General features: G+C 40.3%; 1 protein-coding gene and 1 long non-coding RNA gene across 9 annotated transcripts in view; one reads left to right on the forward strand and one right to left on the reverse strand.

Moving 5' to 3' along the window:
* The window catches only part of THADA (THADA armadillo repeat containing), a 332,898-nt gene extending 323,583 nt beyond the window's left edge, over positions 1-9,315 (reverse strand). For 5 of the 8 annotated variants that reach the window (XM_077915220.1, XM_077915219.1, XM_077915218.1 and 2 more), the window contains exons 1-8: positions 9,170-9,315; positions 7,144-7,241; positions 6,605-6,704; positions 6,249-6,343; positions 5,413-5,543; positions 516-664; positions 372-404; positions 65-113 (exon numbers count right to left, since the gene is read on the reverse strand). In XM_077915220.1, the coding sequence (XP_077771346.1) occupies positions 65-113; positions 372-404; positions 516-664; positions 5,413-5,543; positions 6,249-6,343; positions 6,605-6,680 (533 nt within the window). In that variant the 5' untranslated portion in view covers positions 6,681-6,704; positions 7,144-7,241; positions 9,170-9,315. Of the gene's footprint in view, positions 1-64; positions 114-371; positions 405-515; positions 665-5,412; positions 5,544-6,248; positions 6,344-6,604; positions 6,705-7,143; positions 7,242-7,381; positions 7,407-8,801; positions 8,997-9,169 lie in introns of those variants that run through there. The other 3 variants (XM_077915214.1, XM_077915213.1, XM_077915216.1) reach the window with 3 other exon arrangements.
* LOC144324042 (uncharacterized) lies at positions 8,611-13,856 on the forward strand. The gene is made up of 2 exons (XR_013389416.1): positions 8,611-9,850; positions 11,660-13,856. It is a non-coding gene; the product is annotated as an uncharacterized LOC144324042 (long non-coding RNA).
* The last annotated feature ends 3,447 nt before the right edge of the window (positions 13,857-17,303 follow it).

A 17,303-nucleotide genomic window follows, 5' to 3' on the forward strand; every position in this document is an offset into this window, starting at 1 on the left:
GAAAGACAACACGCAACCTCAAGTGTACATCCACACCTGCACAAGCATGCAAACAGATACTTGCCGATTTTCTTCTGAGATTTCAATTAAACTCTTCTGCAGAAAATGAAGCACTGAAACAAAAAGAATATATCATGACAAAGCAGAACCTCCAACTGTAAACTTTAATGTCAGTATAAGAAAATATTTTAAGTCACTGTTACCTATAATGATATCATGGTATAGAAGTAGAAATTAAAAAGGAAGGGGCATGATGCATCTTAGTAATCTGCAAGACTCTACCCACTGCCAAGAAATTTAAAAGAACCAGTTCTAAAATGACTCATACAAGCAGTTACCCCCTCAGAATAAAACAAAATAGCAGGACTTACCATTTTTAAGAAGATTATTAACACCTGCTCTACCTGTAGGGATAAAAACATTAACACTGGTAAGGAGCCTCAGAACCAAAATTAACATCATTTAAAAAGAATGATGTAATGACAGAAAAAAAATACACAAAAAAGCTGGCTTACCCAAGTCAAAGTTCTCCATACAAGAAGATATATTGTCAATTACTTTCCTATAAGAGTATAGATCAGTAGTATTCAATTCTTCCTGAAGACGAGAAGTAAAACTTTGTATAGCCTCAGTTAGAAAAAATTCAGGTAGGCCATTTAGTGAGCTAGAAAAAGAATCAAGTATTAAAAATCTGACAACCGTGTGATAAGTAGATGTATGGAGTGGGAAGGGAATCCTACAAATGAAGGAATTCTGAACTACCCCTTCAAAATACAGCCAGAAAATTTTAACTACATGCTCCAATCACTGAAACTCCCTGCTTCCATCTTGCTTCCATCCTCAAGAGAGTAGCCAGAGTGATATTATAAAAATACCATAGTAGTCTTCTACTAAAATCGTCCAACAATGTCCCTCTCAAATTAGTAACCATAGTGCTGACAATGACTTACCAGAGTCTACACACTCTAGCCCCACCATCATCTCACCAGCCTCATCTCAAATCTTGTTCATTTAGCTCTAGCTACATGGACTTCCTTGTTGTGACAATATACCAAAGCCTTTGCTCTTGCTATTTCCTCCACCTGACACTCTTCCTTCAAATAGACCCAACAATCATTCTCTCATCCCTGAGATCATGACCTAAGCCACCCAGGTGCTCTCCAGATGAAGTATTTTCAGAGAAGCAGGTAATTTTATACAATCTTATAGTAGAGAAAGCATACATAAGGAAGGCATGAAACTCAGAATTTTTTTTTTTTAAGATTTTATTCTGAGAGAGTGAGAGAGCATGAGCAGGGTGAGCCTGAGGGGCAGAGGGAGAAGCAGGCTCCCAGTTGAGCAGGGAGCCCAATGAGGGGCTTGATCCCAGAACTCTGGGATCATGACCTAAGCCAAAGGCAGACTCTCACCAACTGTGCCACCCAGGTGCCCCGAAACTCAGAAATCTATACAAAGAAAAACATTAGTGGGATTGATTACTAAGAAAGGTTTTGTAATTTTTATAAGGCAAACACATCCTAAAGAAAGTTCAAAGACAAGTAATAAAACAAAGGAATGGGGCACCTGTGTAGCATAGTCAGTTGAGATCCAACTCTTGGTTTTGGCTCAGATCATGATCTCAGGGTTGTGAGATTGGGCCCCACATGGGGCTCTCTGTTCAGCACAGAGTCTATTCTCTCTCTCCCTCTGACCCTCCCATTCATGCTTTCTTTAAATTAAAAACACAAATCTTAAAAACAAAATGAAAAGATCTTTAAAAAAACACCAAAGAAATATATTTAGAGCTCTTATACCCATGCTATGTTTTCTTTATTGGCAAAACCCACTTCTCACTAGAGAGGCTAAAGGTGTGAGAGTTTCCACTTCTCAGCCCTTCTTACAACCAGAAGGGTAAATGACCCAATCTTGACAACAGAAAGTGATGGAAAGTGTCCTGGAACCTTGTGCAAAGTGTTTTTCTCTCCAATAAAAAGAAATAGAGAAGAGGAAATTTTCTTTATTTTTTTCTGGATGCTGTCATGTCTGCATAAGGTGCCAGTAACTGCTACAGCCCCTTGTAATTCTGAAGGAATATACAGGCAACACTTGGGAGAAAAAATGGAAAATATCAAGCTCTATGACATTGTTGACTACTTCCCCACAACCCTAGAACCGGCCAGTTATTTGATCATTTGCTCTTTGACACATTAAATACATTTACTTATATAAGAAAAAGAGAGTGTCTGAGTGGCTCAGTTGGTTAAGTGTCTGCCTTCAGCTCAAGTCATGATCCCAGGGTCCTGGGATGAAGTCCCACATCCGGCTCCCTGCTCGGCAGAAAGCCTGCTTCTCTCTCTCCACCTGCCTACTGCTCCCCCTGCTTGTGCTCTCTCTCTCTAAAATAAATAAAATCTTAAAAATAAATTAATTAATTAAAAAAGGAAAGAAAAGACATTCTAACAAGGAAATACAAAAGATACATAATCACAACTAGTCAAACTCTACATATTAAAAAATGTTCAATCTCACTAGTAATCTGGAAGTGAAAAGTAAAACAGAAGGTTATTTTTTTATCTATTAGATCTTAAATAGTTTAAAGATTGATATTATCTAGTGTGATAAAGATATGAAGACACTGGCACTCTCATTCATTGTTAGTAAGAGTATAAACTTGGAATAGCTTTTGGGAGTACAGTTTAGTAACATCTTTGGTGAAGAAATTCCACCTATAGGAATTTATCTCAGGGAAATACACATAACAATTATAGACATAATTAAGAATATCATGCATCATTGTTGGAATAATGAAAACAAAACTAAACACCAATAAATATATACATAAAATTGTTGGCATTACCCATATTATGGAATATTTATAGCTGTAAGAAAATATAAGGACTTTTGGTGGGAACATAAAATAATGCAGACATTATGGAAAATAAAGGAGGTTCCTCAGAAAATTAGTAATAGAATTACCATATGATCTAGTAATTCACTTCTGGATATGTATCCAAAAGAACTGAAAGCAGGGCCTCAAACAGATATTTACATACTCATGTGCATAGCAGCATTGTTCACAATAGTCAAGAGGAAGAAGCAACCCTGATGTCTATCAACAGAATAATGAATGAATACAATGCAGTGCATATGGACAATAAAATATAATCCAGCCTTAAAAAAGGACAAAGATCTTGCCACATGCTATCACATGGATGAACCTTGAGAACATTATGCTAAGTAAATAAGCCAATCAAAAAAAAGAAAAACACAAATATTCCACTTACATGTGGTAACTAAAGTAATTAAATACATAGAAGCAGAAAGTAGAACTGTAGTAACCAGGAGCTCGGCAGAGGAGCAAATGAGGATTTACTATTTAATAATACTGGGATGGGATCCCTGGGTGGCGCAGCGGTTTGGCGCCTGCCTTTGGCCCAGGGCGCGATCCTGGAGACCTAGGATTGAATCCCACGTCGGGCTCCCGGTGCATGGAGCCTGCTTCTCCCTCTGCCTGTGTCTCTGCCTCTCTCTCTCTCTCTCTCTATCATAAATAAATAAAAATTTAAAAAAAAAAATAATAATAATAATAATACTGGGTTTGGGGACGCCTGGCTGGCTCAGCAGTTGGGCAGCCGCCTTTGGCTCAGGTCATGATCGCGGTATGCTGGGATCGAGTCCCACATCGGGCTCCTGCAAAGAGTCTGCTTCTCCCTCTGCCTGGGTCTCTGTCTCTCTCTCTCTCTGTACCTCTCATGAATAAATAAAAATTTTTTAAATAAAATAAAATAATAACAATAATAATAATACTGGGTTTGGGTTTTTTAAGTAAGATTTTACTTAAAAAAATAAATAAAGATTTTACTTATTTATTCTGAGGGACACAGAGAGGCATAGACATAGGCAGAGGGAGAAGCAGGCTCCATGTGGGGAGCCCGATGTGGGACTTGATCCCAGGACCCCAGGATCACGCCCTGAGCCAAAGGTAGACACTCAACCACTGAGCCACTCAGGTACCCCAATAATACTGTTTATAGAGTTTCAGTTTTGCAAGATGAAAAAATTCTGGAGATATACTGCAAGACAATGTAAATATACTTAATACTCAAAAATGATTAAGATGGAAAATTTTATGTTGTGTATTTTTTAACACCATTAAAAAAAACAAGGATTATACTGACATGAAAGTATCTCCAAGACCTTCTTCAGTGAAAAAAAAACAGGTTACAGAGCAGTGAGTAGAGTATAACCCCATTTATGTAAAAATAAGAAAACTATAATACAATACCCACACTAAACCCAAAGAAAAGGCCTCAGGATGTAGACACCAAAATGTTAAGTCATGACCTTTACTAAAGAAAGTAAGATATGCCAGAAACAACAAACCAGAAGGCTCACTTATTTTGTTCACTTCTATATTGCTTAAAGCCTTTACATCAAGCATATATTGCTGTATTACCTGTATAATTAAAAATTTTTTGGTTTTTTTTTTTTGTTTTTTAAGATTTATTTATTTATTCATTCAGAAAGAGCGAAGAGAGAGGCAGAGACACAGGCAGAGGGAGAAGCAGGCTCCATGCAGGAAGCCTGATGTGGGACTTGATCCTGGTTCTCCAGGATCACACCCCGGGCTGCAGGCGGCACTAAACCGCTGCACCACCCGGGCTGCCCTAAAAGTATGTTTAAACCAAGAACAAGGGCAGCCCAGGTGGCTCAGCCGTTTGACACCGCCTTCAGCCCAGGGTGTGATCCTGGAGAGCCAGGATCGAGTCCCATGTTGGGCTCCCTGCATGGAGCCTGCCTTCTCCCTCTACCTGTGTCTCTGCCTCTTTCTGTCTGTGTCTCTCATAAATAAATAAATAAAATCTTTAAAAAATAATAAACCAAGAACAAATGGAAAAAAAGGAAAAAGTAATAGCAAGATGACAGATTAAACTTAACCAATAATAGCATTAATGTAAATTGACTAAACCAGGAGTCAGTAAACTACAGCCCATAGCCTGTTTTATTAAGGCCTGTGACCTAAAAAAAAAGCCATTCCACGTTTTTAAAAAGTTGTAATAAGTATAGACACCTGGGTGGCTCAGTGGTTGAGCATCTGCCTTTGGTTCAGGGTGTGGTCCCAGGGTCCTGGTATCGAGTCCCGCATCATGCTCCCCACAAGACAGCCTGCTTCTCCCTCTGCCTATGTGTCTGCCTCTCTCTCTCTCTGTCTCTCATGAATAAATAAATAAAATCTTATTTAAAAAATTTTTAATTAAAAAATAAATAAATAAAAATAAAAAGTTGTAATAAGTAAACAAAACAGAGACCATATAAACTGTTAGTGACGTATTTCAGTTCAGTTTTACCAAGCCAGGAGAACTTTAAATACTGATTACTTTTGGTCAAATTCAACATTTGTAATGTTTAACTTCCTTTCTTTTTTATCCTTACCTTGCTAAGACTTTCTTCAAGGGATTCTTTACACTCAGAGAAAGATAGATGCCTGCTAAAATATCCAAACAACTTCGAATAATGGGATCACATGCACCATTCTTATCTGCCTTCTCCAGTAAAGGCACAATCTACAATCCAAAAAATTCAAAATCACAGTAATTTTTTCTAAAATCAAGTATATAGAGCAAAGTAACATAGCCAAATACTCTTTTAAGTCTCAATTATAATGTGAAATATATTCTATACTGCATTGTTGAGGATACCGATTTAAATACCTATTTTAGTAGTTTTTAACTTTTTAACCCATATCTCCAACTCCCATTTTACTCTCCAGACCGACCTCTATTAAGAATTAGACTTATTAATGGCTTAAGGTATAGGAATTCTGTTGCAATACTGAAAAACCAGTAATATATATAATTGCTTCCCCCCAAAATTACGCAAGTTCAAAAGGTAAACCCTAATACTGAAATACTGGTAAGGAGAGTCTTTATATTTTAAATTAACTTTTTAATATGTCTGCTAAAAAGTTTGAAAGGTTCAAATAGAGATAATTTTTAAAAATTTATCTCCACAGAAAAGATATGCACAATTGTCTCATTATCCTATAGCTTTCTAGCTCCAATGTTGGTGGAAGGCTGAATATGGCATCTACTGATACTCTGAATAAAATGAGATTATACAACAAACAGAAAAGGAAAGGAAAAACCTCTATTCTTTAATGACACATTGATATTAAATAATCGGGTGCCAAAAACTGTCAGTTAATTTTAAAAGTCCATAGTAGCATGATAAATCTCAAGATGTATCCATGAATATCAATCCAGTCTTACCTGTTTAACATAATGGATTTGTGACACTCCATCAGTGAGTTGTACACAGTATAACAGCAAAGAAGCTAAATTCTTTCCTTCCACATCAGCCAAAACTAGATAACACACAAACAGAAATTTCTTCAAGGATCTAACAACATACGCACATGAGTTTGCAAAAAAAAAAAAAAAAAAAAGGCAGGCAGAACTTAGTCTGAAGACAGAATTTTTAGGAAACCATTTTACATGCAAAATTAAATGTAAAGAACATGGTAAAAATTAAATAGCAAGAGTCTGAACAAGATATTTAGTCTCAGAGATAAAAATACCCTGCAACCCAGGAAAGAAAGAAAGTAATGAAGTCAGAAATCACTTACATCTCAAAGTTTCAAGGTCTTGATGGCAAATAGTCAGTGCAGTTACTTGCATTTCTTTTTTCTTCTTTACACCCATTTTAAACAGAATTAATGGTAGTCACTGCAAAAAAAGAAGAGTTTATTTTTTTATTTTTATTTTTTTAAAAAGAAGAGTTTAAAGCATTGTCTAATTCAGGATTTCTGAACCTCAGTACTATTGGCATTTGGAGCAAGATAATTTTTTGCTATGGGGTATCATTCTATGTATTGTAGGATATTGAACAGGTTCCTGGCCTCTGCCCATTAGATGCCAGCAGCATCCCCTTCCCAGCAAGTTATGACAATCGAAAAATGCCAAATGTCTCCTGGAGACCAAAGTGGCCCCAGGTTGAGAATTACTGGTCTAAGGATTTTTGCTCCAAAAAAGAAAAACATTTTTTAAGCTCAACAAGAGTTTATTATTGCCTAAAGTTACTATTACCTATTATGACCCAGTCTTTGTATTTTAAAATACAGACAACCTTCAGGCACCTGGGTGGCTCAGTTGGTTGAACGTCTACCTTTGGTTCAGGTCGTGGTCCCGGGGTTCTGGAACGGAGTCCTGTGTCAGGCTCCCATGGGGAGCCTGCTTCTCCCCCTGCTTGTGCTCTCTCACACTCTGTCAAATAAATAAATAAAATCTTTTTAGGAAAATTTTACAATAAAAAATAAAATACAGCCAACCTTCATTTTAGTAATAAATAACAATAAAAAAAAAAATGGCGTGGTCTTTCTAAAAGTAAACTGGGCCCAACTAACCTCAGTGCCTTCCCAGTTAACCAGAGGTGTTTGGCCTGGAGACAAAAGGATGGGGACAAGTGCTATAAAGCAGCTGTTGTTGTTGGAGGACTGTCAGAAAAAGAGGAGATATTTTCTGTCTTGCTAAAGAATTAGGAAATGTCAGTGCAAGTTTCAATGAGGCAGATCCCTGCTTAATGTAAAGAAAGAACTCTCTAATCCACCTATGTATGGCACAGACTGCCTTGTAAGCAGAGAATTTCCCCATCCTGGAAATATCCCACCAGAAGTTGTATGAGGCCTCTGCAGCTGGACCCTTGCAATAGCCTCACAGATGGTCTATTCTCTTCTCCCTTGATTCTGAGGACTCCCCGCTTTTCACAGGCATCATAGCAATCTTTTTAAAACTCTAATCAAATCTAATTACTCGCTTGCTTAAAACTCTGCAAGGGATTCCAGTTACACTTAGAATTAAATCCAACTTGATACTTGAGACCTTGGCCTTCGAGGTACCAAGGAATTTGGTCCTGCCTTCCTCTGCATTTCATCTCAAATCAATCTTCTCTTCACCATCCGAGGGGCTTTGCCTTTCCTCATACCTCTGCCTGTTAATGCTTGTTCCACCAGATCTTTGCAAGATCTTTTTCCCATCTTTCAGGTGTCTTCTCAAATAGCACCTCCAATGAGAAGCCTTCCATGACCACTCAAACTATATCAAATGCCAGCACTCCAACTCACAGATCATTTCCATTACTCTATTTTCTCCATAGTACTACTACTACCTAAGACCGCAAGAACTTGTTTATTTATATATTGTCTGTCTCCCCCAGTAATAAACTCCACGAAGGCAGCAACTTTCATCTGTTTCACCCACTATTTTAATTCTCAATTCCTAAAACAGTACCTGGCATATATCCAGCGGTTAATAAACATCTGATGAATAAGCAAATGAATTAATTAACAAACATTGTCAGCGATGCATGCCTTTAACAACAGAAAAGTGCACTACCCGGTTATGTATATTCTGTATCTAAGTGACAAGCCAGTCCTGACACTGAAGAACCTGTGGTCCGTCTGCAAAGTAAGAAATCGATAGGGCACTGGAATGTGAAAAACCATTTAACAGAAAATAGTAATAAAAACGGACACTGCCAGAATGGCAAGGACAAGGGAAGAACTTGCAAAATGACATGATGAGGTCTAGCGTAATAATTGGGGATCGCTTCCTAGGAAAGTGGCCAATACAGAAACTTAAGAAGAGCTGGAGACAGATAAATGAGGAGACTAGTCTCTCGTAAATGCTAAGTTTACAGCAGGATACGATCGTGGAACCCTAAAGACTACACAAAAATAGGTTCGGTGCTTATGCGTGCTCAACAGACGCCTGAACCTTTGTCCTGATGAACTGGGCTTCCCCAATCGGGGAAACTCCCGTGCCCACCCTACAACAGTGCTTCAGTGACGAGAAGATGCTCCGCAAATCGTACTCCCACTGGCTGCTTCGCTTCGGACCGCTGCCTCGCTCCCATCTACACCTTCCTGGCTGACTCCCACAAACGTTCTTTGTGCAGTTTCCGAACCACGTGGAGTCCGGAGAATGACAGGCGACCCAAAACACTGGTTCAAGTGCTGTCTCCATGGAGACCTAAGCGACCGGAAATCGGTAGAGCAACCGCCAAGACCTCGCGATAGCAAAGGACGAGAATTGGTGCGAATCCCCCGGCTGCCCCAGGAAAGTGGCGGAGGCGAGCAGTGCCGAGTCGCACGCGCTGCCGCGAGTCTGGCACACGGGACGCCCGGGAGCCAAACCTTGTGCCGGTGAGCGTCTAGGAAGAGTTCGCTGCCGTCTGGACGAGTACCGAAGCTGGTCTAGTTCTACGATGCCTCCGTGGCTCGCAACGTGGTCTGTTGACTACCGGGTCTGCGCAATGGGAGGGAGGCAAGGGAGACCCGAGCAGACGTCATCGCGAGAACTGAGCGGCTGCGCTCTTCCAATCAGGAGTCCGGGGCGGTGGTGACGTCACCGGGAGCGGGTGTTAGCGAGCGGGTTTGGGTAGATGGCGGCTGTAAATAGAGCGCGCGGGGTACGCTCGCGGCGCGGGGCAAGCCTGCCGCTGGGAGGCCCTCCCGTCTCGGTCGCCTTAGGGCAGTGTAGACCTGGAGTACCTGGGCAGCACTTTAGCCTCCATCCGGGCATTCCACCCTCCTCCCACGCGGCCCGCCCAGCCCGGAGAAGGGGAGAAAACCGCCCCAGGGCTGTGAGAACCGGCGACCGTAGGGCCTGCGAGATGGGATCCTTCGGGCCTTACGCTGAAGCCACGCCAAGAGTTTTGGCTAAAACGAGAAGCGCCAAAATGAACTAACGCGTGTCGTGTCCCGAGTGCGTTTGTTGGTTCGTCAGGTGGTGAATGAGCGCGAACTGTCCGAGCTCCTGCCAGGCGGGGTGGCCTAGAAGTCATCAGACGATTCATTACCTTAGAAAGAAATCAGGTGCGGGACACCACGCTAGGAGCTGGGACAGAGGGTCGGGGTAAGGTCAGGACATAGAGACGGATGCTGTGCAAGGTGGCCAGTGTGGCGGGAGCCAACGGGGGAGGTTGTAGGGAAGCCCTGACATAGGGCAGTGGGGCCGGGGAAGTTAGGTGATGTAAAGCCCCATTGCCCTATGTCAGGGCTTCTAACTCCGTGAAATGGGGAGTCATTTTGAGCCGAAGAGTGATAGGGTTGTCTATATTTCAAAAGAATCACTGGAGCTACTTTGTAGTGGAGGCTGGACGACCAGTAAGTGAGGAAGCTATTCTTGGAAACTAGTAAGATGCTAGTGACTCAAACCAGGGTGATAGCAGTGGAAAGAAAGTATGAGGGGTGGACAGGTTCTGGATTCTGACTTGAAAAGTAAGCTAACCCGATTTTTTTAAGGATAAGCTGTGGGGGGTGAAGAAAGAGGATTCAATGAGGATCCCAAGATTTCTGATTTGAGCAAGGGGAGGATGAAATTGCCATTATGGAGTGATGGGGCAAAAATTTGGAGTGTATTTGAATGGGTGTAAAACACACTGGGAGAGGAAATGTCAAGATCAAGTAGAAACAACTCTAGTACTTCCATTAGGGTCAAATAAATGGAGCAGTAACTATGGGAATTAGAGGCAATGAAGGTTTAGGTTTTAAAGGTTCAAATAGGAAAAAAATGTTTTAATTTTTAAAAAAGGTTCAAAGAGTAACGAGAAGATAGCCTTTTGTTTTTGCAAAGCCACTTAAGCTACCAACTTGAAACTAAATTAACTTCTCTGCTTGAGGTTTTCTAGACTACAGCATGAATTTAAGCCATGAACTTTTAAGTAGCTATTTATTTGTAAAAACGTATTCCAAGGGAATTTTTAAAGAGTCCATAATCCTTAGTATATAAAAGTGTAGAAACACTTAAATGACATCTTATTGTAAAAGTGGACTACATAAAATCATGAAAAATAATATGTCCATGTTTTGTTAAGTGTTAAGCTAAAGCTTTGGAAATAAGTACCTGTTGAAGCAGCATTGTCCCCTCAATTATGGAATGGATTTTTTTATACTTATTTAATGACACATTTTCACAGATAATGATTTTTTAAATTTTTGACACTTGACAGGACATTTGATTAAAATTTGATCTCTGAAAGCCACAAAAAAAGGATATTTTTATCTAAGATTTTATTTATTCATGGGAGACATAGTGAGAGGCAGAAACAGGCAGAGGGAGAAGCAGGCTCCCTGCAGGAAGCCCAATGCGAGATTCGATCCCAGGACCCTGTGATCATGACCTCAGCCAAAGGCAGATGCTAAAGCACTGAGCCACCCGGGTGCCCAAAAAAGGCTTTAATTGCTTACTCATTTATTACTTATCCATAAAAGTCTCTATAGAAGCCAAACTACTTACCAACTCAAGCTAAGTTTCTTTTGTAAGTACTGTTTTGCATAACTGAAAAGCATAATATAGTCTGTCAGTTTTATAGTCCCATTACCTCCTAAAAAAAAATAGCTTATGGTAATCTGCAAGCAATACATGATTTACATAAAGAGTCCCTCATAAAAAGCCTTATTTCATATTTTCATGTCTAAAATGAAGTCCAAAAGCATATACTAGAGCTATGAATATTGTGTCATTTTTTAATAGAAGATGAAATCTTGCTGCTTGTTAATAAATGTTATTGTTTGTCCCCTAGTCTATGGAAGAAAGCAAAGTTCTTCTGTTATTTATCTTGCTGTATAATAAATTACCCCAAAACTTAATGTCTTCAAACACTACATTTTTACTTTTTACAGTTTCTCTGGGTCAGAAATTTAGCAGCATTGTGTGTGGCTGAGTGCTACTGGCCAGGAGTCTCCCATGAGCCTGCAGTCACCGGAAGATCTGGCTGGGGCAAGAGGAACCACTTCCAAGATGACTTAATCCAGCGTCTCTGGTTGTTGACAGGGGGCCTCAATCCCTTACCATGTGGGCTTCTCTTCAGGCTGCTTAAACAGTCTCATAACATGGTGTCAGGCCTTCCCCAGAATGAGCACAGGAAAGCAAGGTAGAAGCTTCGATGACATTGATGGCCCAGCCACGGAAGTTACACACCATTTCAACAACATTCTGTAGTCACACAGGTTAGCTCTATTCATTGTGAGAAGGGTTGACAGAGAAGTGGATCAGGAGGCCAATGTAATTGGGGAGTACCATTTTGGAGGCTGGCTACCACAGTATTAGAACACATCGGCTGGGTTTTCCTCAATTCTTGAAATGTACTAGCTAAGGAATCACGACTACGAAATAATTTTTTTTTAAGATTTATTTATTTATTCATGAAAGACAAGAGAGAGAGCAAGAGAGAGGCAGAGACACAGGCAGAGGGAGAAGCAGGCTCCACGCAGGGAGGCCAACGTGGGACTTGATCCCGGGACTCCAGGATCAGGCCCTGGGCCGAAGGCAGGCGCTCAACCGCTATGCTGCCCAGGTGTCCCAGAAAGGAAAATTTTAGATGCTTTTCCAACTTTCTCTTTTTCAGCTGTTCTGATCCCTTCCCGAATTAAGAGCACACATAGCAGCTTGTCTTCCATGTGACACTCCTTTTCCTTCCCCATACACCAGGCTCCAGCTGGAGTGGCCTTCTCAATAGTCCCTGAAAGCACTGCTCCATCCATGTGCATCCATCCATCCATCCTCTCTGCTGAAAGGGCCTTTCTTATTCTCACCTGAGAAACTGCAGCACACTTGAAGACCCGTCTCAAATGTCACCTCCTCAATGAAACCTGACAAGAAATCCCTGTTCTGCCATACTTAGATTTTTGTCTCAGTTATAACAATGTCATTTTGTCATTTTGTCAGTACATGCTAGTTATTTGTATGCTTGTCAGTCTTCCTACAAGTCCTTCCAAGACAGGGACCGTCTTTAGACCATGCCTAGTGCAGTGCTGAGCGTAAATAGCTCAGCAAATATTTGTTGGGTTAGGGTAATGGCTATCGTGTTCTTTACAGTGTTAATTGGCAGTGGTGCTTATTTTACCACCATGTGGCAACAAACTATGGAATTATTTCTACCTTTGAATAAGGAGTTCAGCCAGGATGAATATTCACCAAATTGTAGTCTGTGGTTTTTTGGGGAGTAGAATTACAGGAGGCCCTCATTTTCCATGCTATTTCGGCATTGTTTGAATAATAGTATGTTTTTTCATGTGGGATATAGCACTCATACAGGAAATAAGTATTTACAAAGAAATTTTAGCTTATTAACTTCCTACCCAAAAGTATGTTAGAATAACTTGTTGACTCAAATTAGTTAATATACACATTCAAATAGAAGATTACTTTGTGAAAATTGAGCAATTTTATTCACACAGTGCTCAGTACTGCACTAGGCAGTAATCCCAACTCTGGAATATGTTGGTATTTTGATAGGGATTGCATTAAATCTATAGATTGCTTGGGTGGTATGGACATTTTAATAATATTGACTTTTCCAATCCATTAGCATGGAATATCTATCTATTTGTGTCATCTTTAGTTTCTTTTATCAGTGTTTTATAGTTTTCAGAGTACAGGTATTTCCTTGGCTAAGTTTATTCATAGGTATTATTTTTGGTGTAATCATAAATGGAATTGTTTTCAATATCGTGTTTTTAAAATTCAGCATTATTGCTGCTTATGCCTTTTACATCAAAAAACCAAATATTTAAAAGAAAATTTAAGTAAGTCAGAAATGAAGTAATAAGGAAAAATATTTATAAAATAATATGACCTAAAAATATTGGAACAGAAAATTATGTATACATTATGTTTACAACTTCATAAAAATATAGATACTGTGAATAAGGGTTGGAAGAGAATGTGTTTGGAAAAGTAGTTTATTAAGCTGGTAAGATTGAGTGAACATTTTTTCTTCTTAAACTGCCTTTAATGTTGTAACACTGGGTTAATAAACTTTTCTTTTGAGGCCTGTTTTTGTAATCACCAAAAAGTTAACATTTTTTACTATTTGAATTATGTTACTGTCATTTTATTTTATTTAGATTTTATTTATTTTTTTGGTGGGGAGTGAGTAGAGAAGGGCAGAAGGGGAAGGAGAGGGACAAGCAGACTCTGTGCTGAGTAGGAAGCCTGACATAGGGCTGCATCTCACAACCCTAAGATCACTACCTGAGCAGAAATCAAGAGTCAGCCGCTCAACCTCCCAAGCCACCCAGGTGCCCGTGGTACTGCCTTTAAAGAAAGGCAACAATTGTGTAGGGCGCAGATAGAAAAAAACAAAAATTTTAAATACATAGCACCATCCTTGACTAAAATGCTTTTGAAAAGAAAATAAATATTTTTCATTCTTGTTTCAAAAAGCAATCCTGGAACACCTGGGTGGCTCAGTGGTTGGGCATCTGCCTTTGCTGGGGGCGTGATCCCGGTCCCAGGATCGAGTCCCTCATCAGGCTGCCTTGCGGGGAGCCTGCTTCTCCCTCTGCCTGTGTCTCAGCCTCTCTCTCTCTCTCTATGTCTCTCATGAGTAAATAAAATCTTTTTTAAGAAAAAAGGTAAAGAGGGATCCCTGGGTGGCGCAGCGGTTTGGCGCCTGCTTTTGGCCCAGGGCGCGATCCTGGAGACCCGGGATCGAGTCCCATGTCGGGCTCCCGGTGCATGGAGCCTGCTTCTCCCTCTGCCTGTGTCTCTGCCTCTCTCTCTCTCTCCCTGTGACTATCATAAATAAATAAAAATTAAAAAAAAAAAAAAAAGAAAGAAAAAAGGTAAAGATTGTGTTGAATTTTTGATACCCATACTTTTTTTTTTTTTTTTTGGCAAGATACCCATACTTATCCTGACTTCGTGCTTTAGGTTTCTGGAGCAGAGCAGATTGCTATTATTTACTTCCAGCAAACAACAGTTGCATGGTTCCCCAATGCTCAAATCCTTATCCCTCAGATGACCTGAGAACCAGTTGAATAAAACTCTACATATGAACAATGTGTTATAGGTGAGGATCCTCCCAACATGAATCTCGGCACTTAAATAGAAGGGAGAGACAGCTATCCTCTTCTCAGAGAGTGTCCTTGGAGATATAATAGGAGAAATCCTGGGTTCTCTTAACCCTTTGGAGTATAAATAAATTTTTCCAGGGGAAAGATAAACCTAGTGTCTGTCTCCAGCTTTACTACCCAGAGATGCACCTACAAGTCTCATTCCTCCCAAGAAGTGTAAACATAAAACACATGTATCCAAGAGGTGAATCTCTGTAATTTACCTCCTGTAGGTGTTACAGAATGAATGTTGTATAAATTTTATGTATGTATAGTAAATCTTTTCTGCATGTGTCACAGAGTTCTCTCACTAATCAGTCATAAATTAACCTTCCAAGACTTGATTTTAGTCCAAGTCCCCAGTAAAATTTGCTTAGATAGCCCTAACTGTGCAAAAAGATAAAAATATTTTCTTTATTGCTCCACAGATTGGTTAGAACATCCCAAAACTCGTATGTAATTTCTGAAACTCCTATCATTCTTTTTGTGTTATTTTGAATGCATAAGAAAATCAGCCTTGCTGTTTATGGACTGACTTTGCTTTTGGCCGATGATCAATTGATCACTCTCTTTGATCCTATCTGCCATGTCTTAACAGTTACTTTTAATGGTTCCCCAAACTCAAATCCAATTACAAGGGATAAAGATTTCTATACCACTGGATATCCTGAGAAAAATGTTCTAAAAAGAACACCCAGGAGTGCCTGAGTGGCTCAGTTGGTTAAGTGTCTGCCTTCAGCTCAGGTCATGATCCCATGATCCCAGCCCCACATCGGGCTCCCTGCTCACAATGGAGAGTCTGCCTCTTCCTCTCCCTCTGCTGCTCCCTCTGTGCTCTATTGCTCTCTGTATGTCAAAATCTTAAATAGAAATGTCCAAAAAGATTTCAAAAATATGAGCTATACCAAAAGAAGAAACAAGTATATGGCCTCCCAAGGTGATTTCTCTAGTGGGGACTATTCTCATTTGGATATGTAAGTTCCATGCTGTTCTATATATATATATTTTTTTTTTTAATTCACACAGCTTTTTATAAGAAACATAAAGGTGTGTTCTGATCCTGACTTGTCACTAGCATTAATCCTTAACTTTTGAAGGTAACCTATGAAGTAAATCTTGCCTACAAGTGAATGGACTGTTCTTCCAACCTTGCCACAAATGAATGGAATATTCTTTTTCTAATATCTATACTGTTGCACTCTAAGAGCTGCTGTAATACCTTTCTTTTGCCCTAAGGTATAAGCAAGACACCATAAAGGTAGCTAGCTAATCCAATACTGGTTACTTGGGGTTAATGCACATTGATGATATCATACCTAGGTGATAATCAGGGACACAAGAACTCCAGTAGCAGTAATACCAAGTGGGCATAAGCAACCTTATCCCGACCTCTCCGTTCACAGCAGCTCTCAGCAGGCACATGAATATATAATAGGAACAGGGCCTGGCCCCTGGGGTGAAGAGTGTGCCAAGGGAATGGTAGGCAGGACTTCAGGGCAGGGATCTAGGCTCATAAAGCAGTAGCCCAATGGAAATAAAGACTGCTTCTCAGTAGACAGCCAGGGGAACCCAGAACTCACTCCTAACAGCCAGGTATTGGTCTATCTCAAATCCGAGTGGCCCAGCCACAAAAAGAATGAACTAGATCTGAACATTTCAAATGGTATGCTTAGCTGACTGGTGGTGTTACAAATGGTCAACAATACACCAAGATCAACATCCCTCAGCCTTCAGGTAAGTCAGACCATGGCTGGGGATCCTGACACATACCATCTATCCATTTATCTGCGTGCTATTCCATATTCTTATTTTCTCTGTCTGTAATGAGAAGCCCTGGACAAGTTCTTTCAGCCTTGAGGACAAGAGCTGATCAGTTTGGGGTCATTTTTTTGGAGATACAAAGTTTAATAACCCAAATACTCATGTTCAGCTGCTGTACATGCAGGCCATAGGCATGAAAGGTACCTAAGTGGATTTAAAAGATGATTAAAAGGCCAGATCCAAAGCTTCTTGCTGAGCAGGGAGCCCGACAGGTTCAATTCCAGGACCCTGGGATCATGACCTGAGCTGAAGGTAGACGTTTAACCAACTGAACCACCCAGTCGCCCCTCAACTTTATTTTAAAGTAATACACAAAATACTACACACAAAAAATAGTATTTTCCTTCAACTGAATGCTTTGCCCTAGCATTGCATGGTACCACCTCTGTGGCAGCATAGAAATTTAGAGCTTACAGCCTACTTGCCTAGAACTACTATGCCAGGGCTCCTGCCTACCTTGGTCGAAGTTAACTTAGAACAGGGTGAGGCTCTGCCCACCAGAGAGAGAGAGAGGGAGCACTTGAGCTGGGAGGGATGGGACAGTTAGGGCTGACAAACCATAGCAACAATGGCTGTCACTCCTGGAACATTCAGCAGGAGCCACATC

The sequence above is a fragment of the Canis aureus genome, chromosome 11 (genome assembly GCF_053574225.1).
Source record: "Canis aureus isolate CA01 chromosome 11, VMU_Caureus_v.1.0, whole genome shotgun sequence".
Classification (NCBI taxonomy): domain Eukaryota; kingdom Metazoa; phylum Chordata; class Mammalia; order Carnivora; family Canidae; genus Canis; species Canis aureus.